This window comes from Terrapene carolina, unplaced genomic scaffold, assembly GCF_002925995.2.
Source record: "Terrapene carolina triunguis isolate 2854851 unplaced genomic scaffold, T_m_triunguis-2.0 Scaffold58, whole genome shotgun sequence".
In the NCBI taxonomy this organism is placed as follows: domain Eukaryota; kingdom Metazoa; phylum Chordata; order Testudines; family Emydidae; genus Terrapene; species Terrapene triunguis.
The window spans coordinates 109100188-109118525 of record NW_020664409.1 but is presented as its reverse complement, the minus strand read 5'-3'; the positions used below and the strand labels follow the sequence as shown (position 1 = coordinate 109118525).

At 51.6% G+C, this 18338-nt stretch overlaps 1 protein-coding gene across 1 annotated transcript; it reads left to right on the top strand.

Moving 5' to 3' along the window:
• Positions 1-388: 388 nt before the first annotated feature.
• On the top strand, positions 389-1606 carry ARC (activity regulated cytoskeleton associated protein). The gene has a single exon (XM_024214420.1). The coding sequence runs from the start codon at positions 389-391 to the stop codon at positions 1604-1606; it is 1218 nt and encodes a 405-aa protein (XP_024070188.1).
• Positions 1607-18338: the final 16732 nt, after the last annotated feature.

Sequence of the window (18338 nt, the reverse complement as noted above, 5' to 3'; positions counted from 1 at the left end):
ATCAAGATCCCGCACTCCGGACGAGGAGCGGCAGACACCGGAGATCCCAGGCCGGGACGCCCTCTCTTTCCCTGACGCTCACTGCCGTGACGGCGTCACCCGAGGCACGTGGGACCAGCGCGCCGGGAACGGCCTGAACGAATTTGCCACCGACTCCTGCTGGCTGCAAAGGGGACTGGACAGCTCTCCTTGGGGTGATATCTGACTCAGTTGTGTTTGTGTGAGACGTCCTTGGGGAGGCAAGAGGGGGTGTTGTGTGCCTTTCGGGAGAGGATTTAAAAGCAGGGCGGGAGTGTCACTAAATTAAAAGCCCGGGGTAACCACTTGGGCTTTACCGCTAGCTCTGTTGCGTTGCTGCTTGGTTTAGCCTGTTCACGCCACAGGTACCATGCAGCTGGATAGCATCACCAATGGGAGCGTCCACACCTTCCAGGGGCACCGCGGAGTAGCCAATAAGCCCAACGTGATCCTGCAGATAGGGAAGTGCAGGGCTGAGATGCTGGAGCATGTCAGGAGGACCCACCGGCACCTCCTCACGGAGGTGTCCAAGCAGGTGGAGCGGGAACTGAAAGGCTTGCAGAAATCAGTGGGGAAGCTAGAGAATAACCTGGAGGACCATGTCCCATCCACGGACAACCAGAGGTGGAAAAAGTCCATCAAGGCCTGCCTGGCCAGATGCCAGGAGACCATTGCCCACCTGGAGAGGTGGGTTAAGAGGGAGATGAATGTCTGGAGGGAGGTGTTCTTCCGCTTGGAGAAATGGGCAGACCGGTTGGAGTCTATGGGGGGCAAATATGGCCCCGCGGACCATGCCAGGCAGACTGTCTCCGTCGGGGTGGGCGGCCCGGAAAGCAGGGGCAATGAGGGGGAGATTTATGATTACGCCCTTGACATGAGCCAGATGTATGCACTGACTCCCTCTCCCGGGGAGATAACTAGCATGCCCCAGCCCCACGACTCCTACCAGTGGATCACTGCCCCGGAGGACGCTCCGGCCTCCCCGGTGGAGACCCAGATCTTTGAGGACCCCCGGGAGTTCTTGAGCCACTTGGAGGAATATTTGAAGCAGGTGGGAGGGACTGAGGAATACTGGCTCTCTCAGATCCAAAACCACATGAACGGCCCAGCTAAAAAGTGGTGGGAATACAAGCAGGACTCGGTCAAGAACTGGGTGGAGTTCAAGAAGGAGTTCCTGCAGTATAGTGAGGGCACTTTGACCAGGGATGCCATCAAACAGGAGCTGGATCTACCCCAGAAGCAGGGGGAACCCCTGGACGAGTTCCTCTGGCGTAAGAGAGACCTGTATCAGACACTCTACACTGATGCAGAGGAGGAGGAAATTATCCAGTATGTGGTAGGCACCCTCCGACCCAAATTCAAGCGCTTCCTGAGTCACCCCTTGCCCAAGACCTTAGAGCAGTTGATCCAGAGGGGGAAGGAAGTCCTAAGTGACTTCGACCAGTCAGAAGAGCCGACCCCGCAGAGAACCCCAGAGCATCAGCCAGGGGACTTGGTTGATAGCTTGTCACCTTCAACCACAGCTAGTCCCATTACCAGCGATGAGACGCAACCCGAGCCCCCTACCCCACCAGCTACGGTGATATGAGCTAGTATAAGTACGGGATTGGCCTGTATTATACAAAGGTGTGGAGGGGGCTGATTTAGGAAGCTTCTCCTTAGTGAGAGGTTCTGGCTGTGACGAGTCATGGTTGGACTCAGTCCAATGGCCCTCGGCAGAGGAATGAACTTTGTTTACGGATGGGCCACGTGAGAACGTAGCTGCCCGCCTCACCCAAGTCATGTGACGGGGGTGGGGGCGAGTCTGACGATACTATTTTAACCACTGTGGGGTGGACAGTTTTATGATACTCCCGGTAGGAAGCTAGACAGTTCCCCCCTGCAGAGGCAGCCACCCTATGCTGGCGCCTTTCAAGGACTTCAAACAGGTGCAGCTATTGACCAAGAGTTCCCACCTACCCACCAGTCTCGTATCCTCTGGAGAGGGGTCCCCTTCCTCAGTGGAACATCCTTGTTTTGACTCTTGCCCATCTCTGCCTTACGGACGGGGCTTTGTCCAGCCCAAGAGGAAGCCACTGGCTTCTGCTTCCCTCGCAACCTCCCACCAAAGCTTCAGGGAGGAAACTTTTTTAAAGTTCATAATGGTTTCGAAGTGAGCCTAGAACTGCGGCAAATGGCAACTTTAAGGGGTTTGATCAATTTTATCACCTGCCGTTGTATCTCACCCGGCACCTGCTCTCATTTTTCCTCCCAGTGGTTCTCTTCCGTTCCCAGCTCCTTCTCTCCCCGTGGGTGACCCATGCCAACAGGCCGTTGCAGCAACAAGAGAAATTTCATCCCATGTCTGCTGCTACCATGGGGAGGGAAGCCCAAACTCACTCCCCCACCATCCCTCCAGGTGGCAATTCAGCACGTGCTGTTTCACCACTAGACTGGGCGCAACTAAACCTTTGTTCCTTGCTGCATTAGTCTTCTCTATCTGAGATTCAGGACCAGGCAGATTAATGGGGATAAGCCAGAGATCTTTCTACTTTGGGCGATGTGAGGTGGGGCAATCAGACAAGGCACCAACGTTATACAGGGGTAAATTCCTATTTTTTTTATATCAAACAAACACACTCTGAACTCAGAGCAAATATCCCCCAAGCAGCAAAGCAAGGCCCCTCCATTGGAGATGCCAGGACAGTAGGACATCAGCAGTCCATTTCTGTGGGACTTTGCTACAGGAAAGCAGAAACAAAGTTAAGAGGTGGTACATGTGTTGGGTCCCAGACCCTGTTTGCAAAGAAGACTCCTGGATGGCAGATCTACACACACGTTGCTTTTGGAAGGTCTGATGTCCTAGGTCTGAGGAGTCTGATGGCAGAACTGTGTCTAAAACCGATGGACTTTCTAAACCAGCCCCTTCGTTCTGCAAACTGGTACTAGATGGAGCTGGAATTGGGCTCTGTGCTACTTTTCCACGTTAAGTATCAAAGACCAGAACTGGCTGCACTTTGACTCCAGCATGAAGATGGGCTTTTGGGACAGGACCTTTGGACCTTTTTGCTCTTCAGGCCTGGCTAACATACTGAGGAAGGCTTTACTGGGGGTGTGCCAGCAACAGAGCCCCACACCACCCACAGCTGCACTTCAGCAACTGCATAGCATCCATCACCTGATTTAATAGGCAGCATCAGCACGTGAGAGGAAAAGAGAAACTACAAGGAGTAGCTGCAATTTCCCTGGGACTCCGCAGCTGCCCAGGTGGCTCTGAAAGCCTTTGGGTGCGACACCTTCCCAGAGGCTGAAGGTAAGACAACTTCCCCACTCTGCAATGAGCAAGTGTTAAGGCAGGTGTCATAGGAGCTAACTCAGCCCCGGGGTCCCACAACACCGAAGTCAGGGGCGTTGCACCGAGACTGACCTTGGTCCCTAAACATAGGTGCGCCGCTGAAGCGTGTAACGCCAGCGAGAGGGACGGAGATTGCTTAGCATGGCCCAAGGGGGTATAATAGCTCGGAGTAATGGGAGCAGATCGAGCAAAGGGAAATTAAGTGCATTGAACTGTGGGATAATGTCCTGAGGGGAGGGGTGGGACATTTAAAACAGAGATAATTACCCCTCCTGCTAGCTACACAACCTATCAGCTCCCTCTTTGGCACAGCTGAATAAGCTACTAGACTAAGAGTTTCCAAGTTCAAGTCCTGGGGAAGGTAACCTGCACAGTATGAGTTGAGTCTCAGCACTGGGGACTGTACCCATGTCTGGGACAGAGAGCAAGCGTTCTTTCCTTGCTGCTGAGACACCTTTGCTTGGCTTTGACTGCATGTCAGCGCAGAAGGGGGATCTTTACCCTAGTGAGCTGGGATGTGTGGGAATGGATGACAGAGTGTCAGTGCAAAGTAGTATCTGTCCCTGCGGCTCACGGGTATTATCTTTGTTCCAGTGACTCACTCAGACTCTCCTCTGAAGAATTCACTTCACACTGCTCCTAGCACAGAAGAAAAGAGGCTTGAATTCCAAGGGTTCAGCAAGGGGGAGCGGATGTCAGAATTCAAAGCCACCGTGGGCCTCATCTGCAGTCCTGAGGAAAACACCCAGACCAGGTAATTAGTGCCCAGCCTCCTAAAGGGTCTGATGCCAAGTGCCCCCTGAAGGGTGCTCGGTGCCATTGCATGCACCACCCAGAGGAGTTGATTCCTGATAGGGGGAGTGGGCATCACAGCCTTGTCTTCTGCTTATGACATTCAGGCCACCAAGCAGCCATCGGGGTCTGACCCAGGCCACCAGGGGTATGTCTACACAGAAAAGAAAAACCCACGGCTGGCCGGAGCTAGTCAACTGGGGCTGCGGGGCTGTGTAGATGTCCAGACTGGGGTTAGGGTGACCAGATGTCCCGATTTTATAGGGACAGTCCCGATATTTGGAGCTTTTTTTTAATATGGGCTCCTATTACTCCCCACCCCCGTCCCGATTTTTCACACCTGCTGTCTGGTCACCCTAACTGGGGTTGAAGCCCGAGCTCTGGGACACTCCCAGCCTGCAGGGTCCTACAGCCCGGGCTCCACCCTGGTGGCCTAGCCCTGAAAGTAGTCCCTCCCCCCGCCCTCCAGCCCCTGCTCCATCCTGCACCCTCCACTTAATCCTGCTTGTTGTTGCTTTTAGGGATCGCTGCTACTGTTGCTGAGACTCTTTCCATGTGGCTGGGAGCCGCTGTTTCCAGTGGGAAGAACGGGAGAGCTCAGAGCTCCCAGAAGAGCCTTATGCCAGAGAAAGAGGTGATGGGATGAAAGAGCGGCTTTAAAGACACAGCGATGAAGAGACGAAGAGGGAGATGGTCAAAGCTGGGCCAAGCTGAATAGAGCAAGCTCTGGATGGAAGGAAAGGCAAAAGTGGGCACGACGGAACAAGCTGGTCCTTGGACTTTGGGGACAGCAGGGACGCTGGAGTTGTGCTGTAACTGAGCAATACTCCTTGCTGATTTAGGCGTAGCTGCACCCAGGAATTGGGAGGCTGATGGGGGCTGGAGGAAAGACTCAATCCTTGGTTGCAAACTAAAATCCTGCTCTGATTCAATTTGCCGAAAGTAACAGATCCAAGCGGGCCGCGAACCCTCCTAGTTGTTAACGTTTTAACTCATTGGACCTGACTGCCGGTAGTTTCATTTCATGCAGGTAGCCGTGGTCAAACCTCAATAGCTTTGGAGGTTCAGAAAAGCGTCCTGGAAGCCAGATGCTTGTCTGAACAACGTGAGTCTGCACAACTGGGCCAGTCAGCTCACAAGAACAGACCCTCTTGTGAGATAATAGGCACTTCCTGCTTCTGGATGGGCCAGAATTACCGCAAGAACTGGGCTTCTTGTGCTACTTTGGTGCTTTTCTTTCCGCCCAGAACCAGGAAGTGTAATGGTGTGTGAAAAACAATCGTGTGAGTGAAAATTGACCCAACTTTTTTGAACTTCAAGAAAGTTTTGGTTCATGTGTTGGCTGAAGGGGCGGGTCGGTTCTTATTTCTTCCAAATCCACCCGTCCCGTGTGTGTGTGTGTGTGTGTGTGTGTGCGCGCTGAGCAACCAAATCAATCCCAATAACCAAATTCTGCAGCATTTTGTTACATTTTGACTGAACTGACGATATCTGATGCATACTCCAATGATCAGTCAGCAAAAATGCCGGGGGACCATATTATGTAGATGCCACAGGAAGCTGGGGGCTAGTTAGACCCCCGGGGTAAAAATCCTTTCTGTTTTGCAGTGCTCAGTACGAAGGCTTTTTCAGGGACCCCCAATATCCACTGGCATTGTCTTTTGGCATTTTCTTTTCCTGAACATTTATTCTCACTTTGTTAAATACATGAAGCCAACCGAGCCATGGCACCTTTGGGCTCTGGGATATTTTTCACCTGACCTTTTGGAGTATGCAGAATTGGATCTCTGGTACTGGTTTTATTTCACTGGTTGCTCCTAGCAGATTGGAGCTTTACTTGTAGCACCCTGGTTTATATCATCAGCTCTTCTTGAAAGGACTGATAGTATTTCTGTCCCAGGGCAGACTGACGTGTGTGAGTTGGTGTGTGTTGTGTCTGTGGAACCTAAACAGAATTCTACTACTGTATCATTTTCTTAGGCAATTTTACATTTTAACTCTGACAAAGCTGCTACATAGGTTTATTTTTACTATAGAACTTATTAATTCATACGGTATTGTATAAAAGGTGACTGTATGGAGCCATTACAGGCCACTGTATTCACTGTATTAGGTTGGAAGCCAAAGGTCTTTGCACGGTGAAATAACCTGACCTAATTCTGACTGTATCTGCTCGTTTATTCCTCATGTGTCACCTTGGAGTTACTGACTCGCCCAAACGGTGTCAGTTGCTAGAATCTGTCAGTAGAACAACACCCCATTCTGTTTGCCATTGTAGCAAAGTCTGTTCTTAGAAAAGAGCCTTTTGTAGATTTATTTAATAAAACGCTGAAACATCTGCTTACACTATTCCGCTTCTTGCTCTCTGTTCTTTACCTGCCTCGTTCCCTGCAGAGCTAGGCACACACCAGCCTGAGAAAAGTTGCATTTGCTCACCCGGAAGAAATTATTTAGCCCCCTAAAATCCCGCCGTCACGTCTGCAGGAACAAAATGCTATTTTAAAGTACATATTTCCCTTTAACCCTGCGGATCCTGGATCCATCCTGGATGCAGTAGGCGATCTACTTAACTAAAAGGGGTGGGGAGGGGGAGAGCAGGTCTTTGTTATGATCAAATTGTGCTCTGCATGGGTCTGAGGTGCAGGACAAAGATGGCTTTAAGTCACTGTTAGAGGGTGGCCTGGCCCTTTAAGAGGGAACAGATCCTGTCAATTTGTGCCTCATTAACAGCCTCTCTATAAAGAGCTGGAGGAAGAGGGGTGCAGGAGAGTGAAGGTGCAGAGAGTTGAAAGCTCCTGCAGGCTGCAGGGAGAGGAAGTTTGCAGAAAAGCCTTGGACTTCAGGACCCAAATGACTCCAGCCAGGCAGGGCTGGGAGTGGCCTACCGAAAGCAAGGGAAGCCTCAGTGGGAAGGCCTGGATTGACTCGGGGGAAAAGTGGTCTTGGAGCCTCTCTGGGGAGAAGCCCCAGGACCGAGTGTTGTGAATTTTATATAACTAAATTAGACCCCAAAGAGGGATGTTTCTAAGGACTCTGGATTGGCGGAGTCAATTGAAGGGGTGCTGGGAGAAAGGGAAACTGAGGCAGAGTGCTGCAGCGCCATCTAGGGTGGGGAGGCATATGTCTGGTTACAGTCACCTTTGTGCTTCCCCAATTCTGGGTCCAATCAAAGGCAAGTTACAGCAGCCTCCGAGCTGCTGTAACTACGCTCAACTGCCCAGCGGGGATCAGCAGCTTAGAATAGCCAGAGCACGCAAGCCACGCCCACCACATGCCCTATGTCAGGAGCAGCGAGGAGGAGAAGTGGAAAGCCATCATGCTGGCCCTTTCCAGCTGGGAAATCTCTCACCACCATGGATATTTTCCATTGACTGGGTCCACGGCTTTAGCTCTCCAGGGCAGTGTAAAGGGACCATACCATGGCAGAGAATCTAGCCCAGTAGGTGAAGTGAACTTAGGGCTGTTGAAATGTGCTGGACTGACCGAGTTGGAGATCATTCTTTCTCTATAGCACGGCACAAGATTCTGCACTGCTCTTGCACTTCAAACCTGACCTAGAGGGTGAGGGTTAGTTCAGCCTCCGTGCCTAAGGGCTAGTCTACACTGGAAACATTAAAGTGCTGCCACAGCAGGGCTTTAACGTGGCTTGTGTGGTCGCGGCAGAGTGCTGGGAGAGAGCTCTCCCAGTGCTCTAAAAAACCCCACCTCCACGAGGGGAATAGCTCCCAGCGCTGGTGCACTGGCTACACTAGCACGTCACAGCGCTGAAACTTGCTGTGCTCAAGTTGCTCTCTGTTCTTTACCTGCCTCATTCCCTGCAGAGCTATGTACATGCCAGCCTGAGAAAAGTTGCATTTGCTCACCCGTAAGAAATTATTTAATCCCCTAAAATCCCGCCGTCACGTCTGCAGGAACAAAATGCTATTTTAAAGTACATATTTCCCTTTAACCCTGCGGATCCTGGATCCATCCTGGATGCTGGTGTTTTTTCACACCCCCGAGCGAGAAAGTTGCAGCGCTGTAAAGTGCCAGTGTAGACAAGCCCTATCTAACCCACACACCTTCTGGGTGTGGTGTTCTGTCCCATCTAGTGGCACTGAGATCACTTAAAGAGAGAGCTACAATGAGTCTGCTCTACAACCTTAGCTACCAGCCGGTTGGCTTTTAGCTCATGCTGTAGAGGCTCATGCCCTAAGCTCCAGACGTCCCCGGTTCGATTCTGCCCGCCGCCGACCGGGGTCTGTTGATGTTACACCTACTCAGTCCTTGTCTGTCTGCCTTGGCTGCCATACAGGAAGCTCACCTTAGCGATAACTGCATTGGTTTGGGAGGACACTGAACTGGACTGAATCACTCATCCATTTCACAGTCATCAGACGATACCCATTTATGATCATTACTGAACCAGTCTAGATCAGTGAAAGCTGGGCATCCGATTCTCAGCACCACCGGGCAGAAATAGATGTCATGTTTTGGTTACAGGGGGACCATTAGCTCTAGGACTTTTAGCAATAGGAACTCAGTCAGTAAATCCAACCATAAAATTGCTTTGGAACATGGTGTAATATAGCACCCAATGTAATGATGCTCTTGAGTGGGCCATCTGCAAGGAATGAACCCTGGACCGCTGTAATTAACAGCACGAGGGTTCACAAGTGTTCACGAGTGTTCCCAGTCTGAGCGAAAGGAGCAGCCCTGTTAAGCAAGAGACAGCAACCAACTCATCCAGTAGTGGGGGACAAAGCGACGCGAGTGGAGGTTAAAATAAAATATTTTTAAAAATCTATTCCCCATAAAGTTCAATAAATAATAGCTCCTGGAGAGAAAATATATGGTACGGGGAGGAGCGGTGTTTTCTGATCTGAACTGAAAAAGACCTGGGGTGTCAGTGAGATGAAGATATAAGAAGGGCTGGGCTAGGTGGCAGAAGCGACCGAGGAGAAGGTTCTTGCATCACTGGTGACTGGCTCATGTAACGGGATGGAGAGAGGGCAGACGCTAGCTCAACGAAGATGGGAAGAGATGGATTTTGCTGTCGAGGTTGCCTGGAGCACAGAGGTCTTTATAGATTAGCAAGGTTTTCAATTTCGTGTCAGTCCCGTCTGGATTTTAATCCAACTGCAGCCAAATAATTGTGGTTTACCTATTTTCTGCTGGGGCAGCCCACAGGTCCCCGGGGAGCCACGGGGCTTAAACCTCCATTTAGTGAAGAAATGCCTTATTACAGCTCCAAGCTCAGCCATTAAGGAGTCTCCAGGGATGTTCACAAGCTGGGAATGGATTAAGTCCAATCAGCATAGAACCAACCTGAACCCCTTGACCAAACTAAGGCAGGCCCCTTCCTGAAGTTTCTTGGGGCCTGATCCAAAGCCCATTGGAGTCAATGGGAATCTTTCAACTGACCGCAATGGTGCTTTGGATCAGGCCGTTAGAGAGCAGAAAACAAGCATTATTTCAGATTTGTTTAAAGACTGTTTTGCATCTCTGGGTTTTGACTGGCCAGGACACCGTAGAGAACACAATGGAAAGGACCTTTCCAATCTGGGTGTTCCTATTGGAAGATTTTTGCATGGTATTTTTTTAAATCTCTGTGTCATTGGGTTTTTTTTGTTTGTTAGTTTGCTTTGTTTGTTTTTTAAACAAAGAAATTGGACTGGTCAATCTTGTCAATCATACCGATTGACTCTTGTGAAAGTCAGGCATTGGTGCACACAGAAAGTAACTGCTCCCTGGATCCATTATACTGTGGTATGTCAATGAGTAATTAGGAAGGCAATGAAACCTACATTACTGACACAACAGGCTATAACAGCTCCACTTACCATGTCAATATGATGCTGCCATAACTACTGCTTTAATAGCCTGCTAGCTGCTATGATCACTGGAGATGATATTGTCCCACGTCCATTCCAGGGGATGCTACAGGCAGGCACAGAGTGTGTATGCTGCGTACTCTGACAAAGCAAAATGTCATGGCCCCTGTGGGGGTAGAACTCAGATTCTCTTTTGCTGAAAAGAGGCTTCCTACCCTCTGAGCTAAAAGCACTCCTTCAGTGCTGAGCAGTAGAGAGCCTCTGACACATAGTTGAACAGTTCCGATTCCACTCAGTAGACAGCGGTGGAGTGAGGCTACCAGTTTAAACAGCATGCCAAAGTTAAAATAGTGGCCTTAACTCTGACCCTGCCTTGCATTGTGATACCAGCCCAAATTCAGCGGGCATCTAGAGGCAGTATATGTTGGTGTGACTTCTATCCTCTTCAACCTGTAAGTCACTGTGATAGGGTATGCCAGGCTTTCTCTGACCCCTGACATCCCTACCTGAAGGGAGAGTGTCAGCTGGAAAAGAGAGGCAGTGAGTTTAGACCACTGAGCGCTGCCTAGAGAAGTCACTCAGGGTCTGGTACTGTCAGAACCAACAAGGCTTGGTCCTCCAGTGGCTAGAGGGGCTGGCAGGAAGCAGTAGCCAATCAGGGCCCACCAGATGAGATAAGACGCCTCGTCTGCCCCTCCATAGGGAGAGTGCTGGGTGACACTAGGGCAGGAGAGGAGCTCTCAGGTCCTAACCCAAAACACCCAGCCCTGGGGCAGGGCCTCACAACATGACTGAGCCTTCAGTTTAAACATGCAACAAACTCTCTATTTCTATAGTAAAGTTTGAAAGCCCAGGTGGCTGGTTTTGTGTTGGCTTTTATGACAGGACGAGCAAGGAGTTCCCCACACGAGATGGCTTTGACAGCCACTAATAACATGGGATTAATGGCTCGCCCTCCTCGGAGATACTGTGCTCATTTCTGGTCACCCCATCCCATAGCAGAAATAGAGGGGGTGCAGAGAGGGGTGGGTAGAAACCTGGAGAGGCTTCTCTATGAGGAGAGGCTGCTGACCGGCTCGGGATTGGTTAGTTTAGAGAGGAGATGGATAAGGGGAGGGGTACGATACGAAATAACAACGGGGAGAGGGAAGATTTGTATTTTCTCACCCCCCCGGCATGGTGGGATTCCAAATATCTTCCAACTTTTCCAAAGCTCTCAGCAAACAGGCACCCAATTCAGTCACACTGACTGTGCCTCACAACTTTTGTGGTGCCACGGAGCTCCTTGTTAACCCCTGGCCCTCCCTGCACGGTCTTTTGAGGGGGAAGGCTGCTAGACTTCTTCAGTTGAGCATAATGCATCCATGCGCTGCAGACAACAGACAAATGCTCTTCAGTATAAGTCATACACGCTGCTGGGGAGCTGGGACTAGAACCATGGTCCTCCAGAGCCAAAAACTACACAGGCAGTAACATGAGCAGAGGAGACCTCCTAGGGCTACTACTGATGTAGGTCCCTTAGCCTCCCCATGGGCCCAGCCACTAGAGGGCAACATCTCTCCTCCCTACACACCCAGAGCAGCTCCTGTTAAAATCCTCTCTCATAAATCCCCCCAGAGCTCTATTAGAGACTGAATCAGGCTAAAAACTGCTGTCTAGACATCCGAGCTCAGGCTGGAGCCCGAGCTCTGGGACCTCCTGGGACCCTCCACCTTTGCAAGATGGCCTGGGATGGCTGGGCACAAAGGGAGCCAAAGGCAACACTAAAGTGAGTTTCCAGGATGGCATGAGCTGCTCCTACCTCTCTCTCTGCCCACGGACTCCACCCTCCTGAGCTATCTCATCTCCACAACAGAGGCAGGAATCCTGGGGTGATTTCATCCCCCTCCACACAGCTTCCTGGTTCCCGCAGCACCCCCTGCTCGCAGCACTCTGTCAGCTCCATGCCATCCTGGGCTGGCATCTTCCCCAGGGCGGCGGTACCCAGCACCCTCCACCAGTGACATCCTCCTATCTGGCACCCACACCCTGCATGACAGCATCCCCGTTATCCACTGCCCAGCACAATCACAGCCAGCTCCCCCGTCCACCTGGTAGCACCCAGCAGCCACCCCGCTACCTCCCCGCGCTCTCAAGTCCCACACCCCCTGCCCTTCATTAGCATTTCCTCAGATTCGTCCGTTACCAGACTCTATTTCAGCGGATCACATCTAGGGCCTGGGGAGTTAAAACATCCCTCGAATTAACCCTGGCAAACTTTGAATTGAAAAATAACTATTCCGTTGCCTCCACCTGAGAGCTGCATTCTGGCGCCGCGCGCAGCTCTGGGACGCAGCAGCCCGCACCCACCAAACAGCCGCCCTCTCGTGGGATGCGGGGACACCTTGTGTGAGCTTGTCGAGAAATAGCAAATAATCCAAGCAATAAAAACCCAACAACGGTTGTTTCCAACACACAACCAGTCATCGCTTGGGAGAGAGCGTCTTGGCTTTTGGAAGGAGCTTTGTGCAACAGGTGTCGGAGGAATTGGGTATGTTGCATGGAGTGGGACACCCCTTGTTGGTGTCTCTTGGGAAGAAGAGGTGTAACATTGTAGGGTGCTGTGTTGTATGTAAGAACTGAGGGTGAGAAGGGATGGGGCACTGGGCTGGAACCCAGGAGAATTGGGTTCCATTCATAGTTATCTAGGGTGCTGATGTCAGGCCATCCTATCTGAACACCTCAAACCTTTACAGCTCTGAGCCTCACAAAACGCATTAGCCTCACATTACAAATGGGAAATTCCCCACATGTTCCAGTTGGGAAACTGAGGCATAGAGCAACTGGATTATTTGCCCAAGGTCACATGGTCAGTGGGAAGTTGTGGGGCACAGTAGGGAACATAACCTTTGTTTCCCAAGCCCCAGGCCTGCTCCCTTGCCATGCTCTGCCCCCCATTTCCCTTATGATCTTGTGCAAGTCATTTAATCTACGTTGTGTCTCTGTTAATCATCAGTATGAGGGAGCTAATACTTCCCTACCACCCAGGAGTGTTGTGAGGATAAGGTCTGCTCATGTTTGTGAGGCACTCAGATAATGTGACAGTTACAATGAGTGTGACGGGTTCGGTCACAGAGACCCCCTTGGGACTGTCACCTGATGTGCTGAATTTACCTCTTAGCCCATTTTCCCTGCCAGCCTGGGACCCCAGAGCCCTGCCTTGTTGAGCCAGACACACTAGCCTGCTGCAATACAGACTCAGGTCTGGTCCATGCCCCCAAAGATGCAGACCTTAACCAAAAACTGCTCATCAGGTCACCTATCTCCAGCACCCAGACACCCAGTTCCCAATGGGATCCAAACCCCGAATAAATCCGGTTTACTCTGTATAAAGCTTATACAGGGTAAACTCATAAATTGTCCGCCCTCTATAACACTGATAGAGAGATATGCACAGCTGTTTGCATCCCCCCCCCCCGCCCCAGTATTAATCACTTACTCTGGGTTTATCAATAAACAAAAGTGATTTTATTAAGTATAAAAAGTAGGATTTAAGTGGTTCCAAGTAATAACAGACAGAACAAAATAGGTCACCAAGCAAAATAAAGCAAAAACACACAAGTCTAACCCTAATACATTAAGAAACTAATTACAGGTAAAATCTCACCCTCAGAGATGTTCCAATAAGTTTCTTTCACAGACTAGACTCCTTCCTAGTCTGGGCCCAATCCTTTCCCCTGGTACAGTCCTTGTCAGTTCCAGCAGACATCTTAGATGGAAACTAGGGGTTTTCTCATGACTGGACGCTCCTTTGTTCTTTTCCACCCCCTTTTATATATTTGGCACAAGGTGGGGATCTTTTGTCTCTCTGGGTTCCCACCCCTCCTTCTAAATGGAAAAGCACCAGGTTTAAAATGGATTCCAGTATCATGTGACATGGTCACGTGTCACTGTAAGACTTCATTACCCACTGGCTGGCACACAGGTACAAAGGAAGGCTTGCAAGTAAACAGAGCCATTTACAACCCATTGTCCTAGTCAATGGGAGCCATCAAGATTCTAAACCACCATTAATGGCCCACACTTTGCATAATTACAATAGGACCTCAGAGTTATACTTCATATTCCTACTTTCAGATACAAGAATGATCCATTCATACAAATAGGATGAATATATTCAGTAGATTATAAGGTTTGTAATGATACCTTACAAGAGACCTTTTGCATGAAGCATATCCCAGTTACATCATATTCACGTTTATAAGCATATTTCCATAAAACATTAAGGAGCGCAATGTCACAATGGGGTCTATACAGAGAGTTACCGTGGTACCCACAGGAGCCCTTTGCTTGCATGACTGTCTATGCTCTATTCAGTGCCTGCTCCTATCGCTTCTGGAGGGGACCCAAACCAGCCACACTGTGGCCTGTCAATTCCCAGTAACACAGGACCTTTATACCCCACACAAACTATACACACGGAGCCCCACTGAAATGCAGCCACCTCTGGAGTGGAGGGTCACAACCAACTAGTACATGGCAATCAGTGGGAAAGGTTGGAAGGGGCTTAATGATGCTCTTTTGAAATGTGCTGTGGGATCTTTTGTATCCATGGAGCCGCAGGTTAGAGGTAAGGTGCAATTTAAAGGGCTTGGTCATAACGATGCCCATGCCTCAGCGTTAATGCACTAAGTCTGCCTTGGCGGGATGAGTCATCAGGGCAGGGATTTGAACGCGTGTGGTGTTGAGTTCAGTTCGTTACCTGGTCATTTTAGAAGGAGGAAGGAAAGAAAGCTTGTGGCCTGATCCAAAGCCCAGTGACTTAATGGGGCAGCCCCTCAGTGAACGTAAGCCAGAGGCTGCTGGAGGCAAAGGAAGATACATGGGGTGGGGGCAGACCAGGAAGCCACAAGAGGATGCCGGAGACAACGGGCATGTCTATACTGCAGACTAAGTCCAGGCTCTGACTCAGGTTTGAGCCCACGGCCCTCCTTCCGTCCACACACAAATCAGTCTGAGTCAGGACAGCAAGCACTCCGGACCCGCATACTATGACCAGGGCCGGCACCAGGCACCCAAGCTGGTGCTTGGGGCGGCACCTGGAGGGGGGCGGCGGCGCGGCGCTCCGGCCGCCGGGGACAGCGGGGCCACAGCAGGGCTCGCAGCTCTCCCCCCGGCGCTCTGGCCGCCCTCCCCCCCGGCGCCCGGCCCCCGGCGGTCTGGCCGCCGGGGGGGGGGGGGGGGGCGGCGAAAAAGCCAGAGCCGGCCCTGACTATGACCCTGCTCGCAGGGTGGAGCAGAGCCCAAGGACCACTGAGACTCGGGTCCAAGCCTGTCATTTGTGGACGCAGCTCAAGCCACAGACGCGAGTCAGAAGGGCTATGCAGTGTAGTATGGACACGTCACTTAGGTCATGAGACCAGGTCCAGCAATTGTAAAGCCAGGTTTACAATACAGTGTGGATGTACCCAATAAGAACCAAGAGCTTAGGTAGATATACGGGGCTGTAGGGGAAGCAGGAGGGAATTTGTGCGAGGACAGAGCTGGAGAGTGTTGTCTAAAGGCCAGGTAATGGCTCTGCCTTGCACCAGGGCACAAAGTGGGGGGAGGGGGCGGTCACAACTGCAATTTCCTAAGTGTGGCTGCAGCTTCCTGCTAGTGCGCCTCTGTGCACGGGATGGGGAGCAGTTAGCTGTGCCCCGGCCCCCATCCTGCACCGGCCAGCAGAGCTGGCTGGACATGCAGGGGAAAGGGTCCCGGTGGGGTAAAGTGCCAACATGGGAGCCTGGGCTCTTCCCAGCATCTTTCCCATTGTCCTGCGCACCCAGGTATGCCTCCTCCTAGGCCTTCTCATCCCCACCCAGGTCCATGTCACCCCGGCCAACTGCCTCTCCTCCCTCTGACCCACCCAGCCCCACCCTTCCCAGGTACCTTCCTTCTTACCCAGCCCCACATTTAACCTTCTTCACAGCCAAGCCTCTTTGCTCCCCTCACCATCCCTGTCTTCTGGGGGGGGCAGTGACCCTTGTTCCTCCTCTCCATCCTCCCGGCCTGTTGGGGGAGGGATCAGAGGGGTCCTTCCCTCACCAGCCCTCTGCGAGGCGGTGCCCCCCATGAGAACCACAGAGTAGGGCGTCTGAGGCCTGTAGCTCAGTGCGATGGCTGGAGCAGGCTTTGCTGTGGGGAGTGGAGGACAATACTGAATGTTCTGGGGGTGGGGAAGGGGTGGCCTTTACCTATCAACCCTCTGAAAGGCCCAGTGAGACTATGTGGCATTTCCCCCCCTTTCTCCTCCTTCCCTTCCTGCCCCCATCAGAGGGAAAAGAATGAAGGCCCCTGCTGGAAGTCAAGGGTGACCGGTGGGGTGGGAGGGCTGGCGGGTGAGGGGCAGAGACATGGGCAGAGGGAGGGAGAGCTGGTTTGATGTGGGGGCCAGGAGAGAGAACCACCAGGAAGAGGCACCTTATGGATTTTGTTTCCCCCATCCTTCCACCCCTTACCCTGATCTGGATGCGGAAATGGCTGCCTCAGGACTTTGGATCTAAATCATGAGCGGGCCGTGCAGATCCAGTGCAGCAACTCCCACTCCCACACAGCCCCTCTCACGGGGGAGTTTGGATTCTCAGGTCTGACTCATTTTCAAGGATGAACTGTCAACCTAGAGATGGAACAATCCCATGCCCCCTTCCCACGCACCATCCAATTTACACTGGAAATGAAAGCAAACCAGCCACTGCAGTGTGGTATGAGGAGACCATCTTTGCCTGTTTACGCGGAAGAGCCCTCCAGAACCACCCACGGGCTGTGCAGTCAGCACATAAGCTGGATTCCCCCACGCAATTCTGTTCAGCAAAAGCAATCAGGCATCTCTGTCTCCCCACCCACTCGCCCCCCTCTCCCATCATCCCAGCGAGGACGGGCCGCTTGCCTGCGCTGTACCTGTTTGGTGGAATAAAGCCGGGCCCTCTGTCTCCAGAGCTGGCGATCCAGCACGTCTTTCGCTGGCACGCAATTGACTTAGGGAAACAAAAACAACACCCTGCGGCGAGAGGCTTTACTGCACATTCATAGCCCGTTTCTATGACACCGGGGTTCTACCTCTCAGAAGGTGTTCGGTGTCAATCATGATTTCGCTGCTGGCGAAAACGGTCCAAGTCTCTATGGAAACGAGACGTAGGTTATTACGGCGCCTGTTGGGCTGCTGTCTGCAGAGATTCCCTTCCTGAACATTCACATTCGTATACGAAATTAATATTGCCTTTGCTATAAAAAGGGCATTAGATTCTCCCTGGATCTGGGCAACGCTCCCTCCTCCCCTCACATCTCAAAAAAGAAACAATGCTCTGAGCCTTAGTTTCACTTATCCACCTCCTTTTGGTAGTTATTAAACATGGTTTAATGATTGATGCAAGATGGAAATGCAGCTGATGGCTTTCCCGTGGTACAGACATTATAGGAATAAAAGGGATTTGCAACTGCTACGCAACCGGGCCAACCCTTGCAAAGAAGACTAGTGGTTTAGAGCGCGTCCATTTCCGGGCTGTCCAGCTTGAAAGGGGTGAAGGCCCTTTAAAGACCTCTCAGGTTGGAGGCACCCAATATGACTAGAGGCTTTTGAAAATCTTCCCCTACAACTTTGATTTTGTCAGTGGGGTCCGGCGAGGAAGCAAAGTTATTCTGTGGGTGGGTTGCTTCTGTGGCTCCGGGCCAAGGTGAGGTGCTGAGCCAGAAGTCACTCATCTCTGGGCACCACCCTTCATGGCGACTGGCTCACGGAAGCTAGTTAGCATATAGCCAAATAACAAGCAGAGGGAGGGAGAAATTCAAATGCACTGTCTATGCGAGGAAGAAAATTTGAATCTGACATTTGAAGTGGAGCTGGGGAGTCTACGGGCTTGAAAGATACCAAGAGGTTGTTGCAGGTGCAGAGGAGAAGGCTCTCTCGCTCCGGCGCTGATGAGTGTCTGGGAAGTGGGGAGAGAGGAGGACAGTCCCAGATGAGGGACAGGAGTTTGGGGAGAGAACGGGGATATAGACGAAACCTAAGTGGTAGGAAAGACAAGTGCGTGGAGGGTTTGCCAGACATGGAGGGCAGATTGAAACAAAGAAGACTGTGTACTGAGTGGGGGTGGGGGTGATATGGATTTCTGAAGGCTCTGTATTTGTTTTACAAAGATGCCTGATGTTTTCTCCCCTGTCTCAAAGCTTCTCTCACTACCAAAGGTTGATCACAAGTAGAGTCCTGAGCAGGGCCGCCGAGAGTGGGTTCGGGCCCCGGTGAAATTTTTTTTCCGGGCCTCCCAGCAAGGGCGGGCCGACGAGAGGGCGGGGGAAGCCGGGGAAGCTGGGCCCCCGGGTCCCCTTCCGGAATTTTTTCAGGCCCCCCAGCAAGGGCAGATCGG

Excerpts from the sequence above, each read along its gene's own strand:
- ARC (XM_024214420.1), top strand. The coding sequence starts at position 389 with ATGCAGCTGGATAGCATCACCAATGGGAGCGTCCACACCTTCCAGGGG.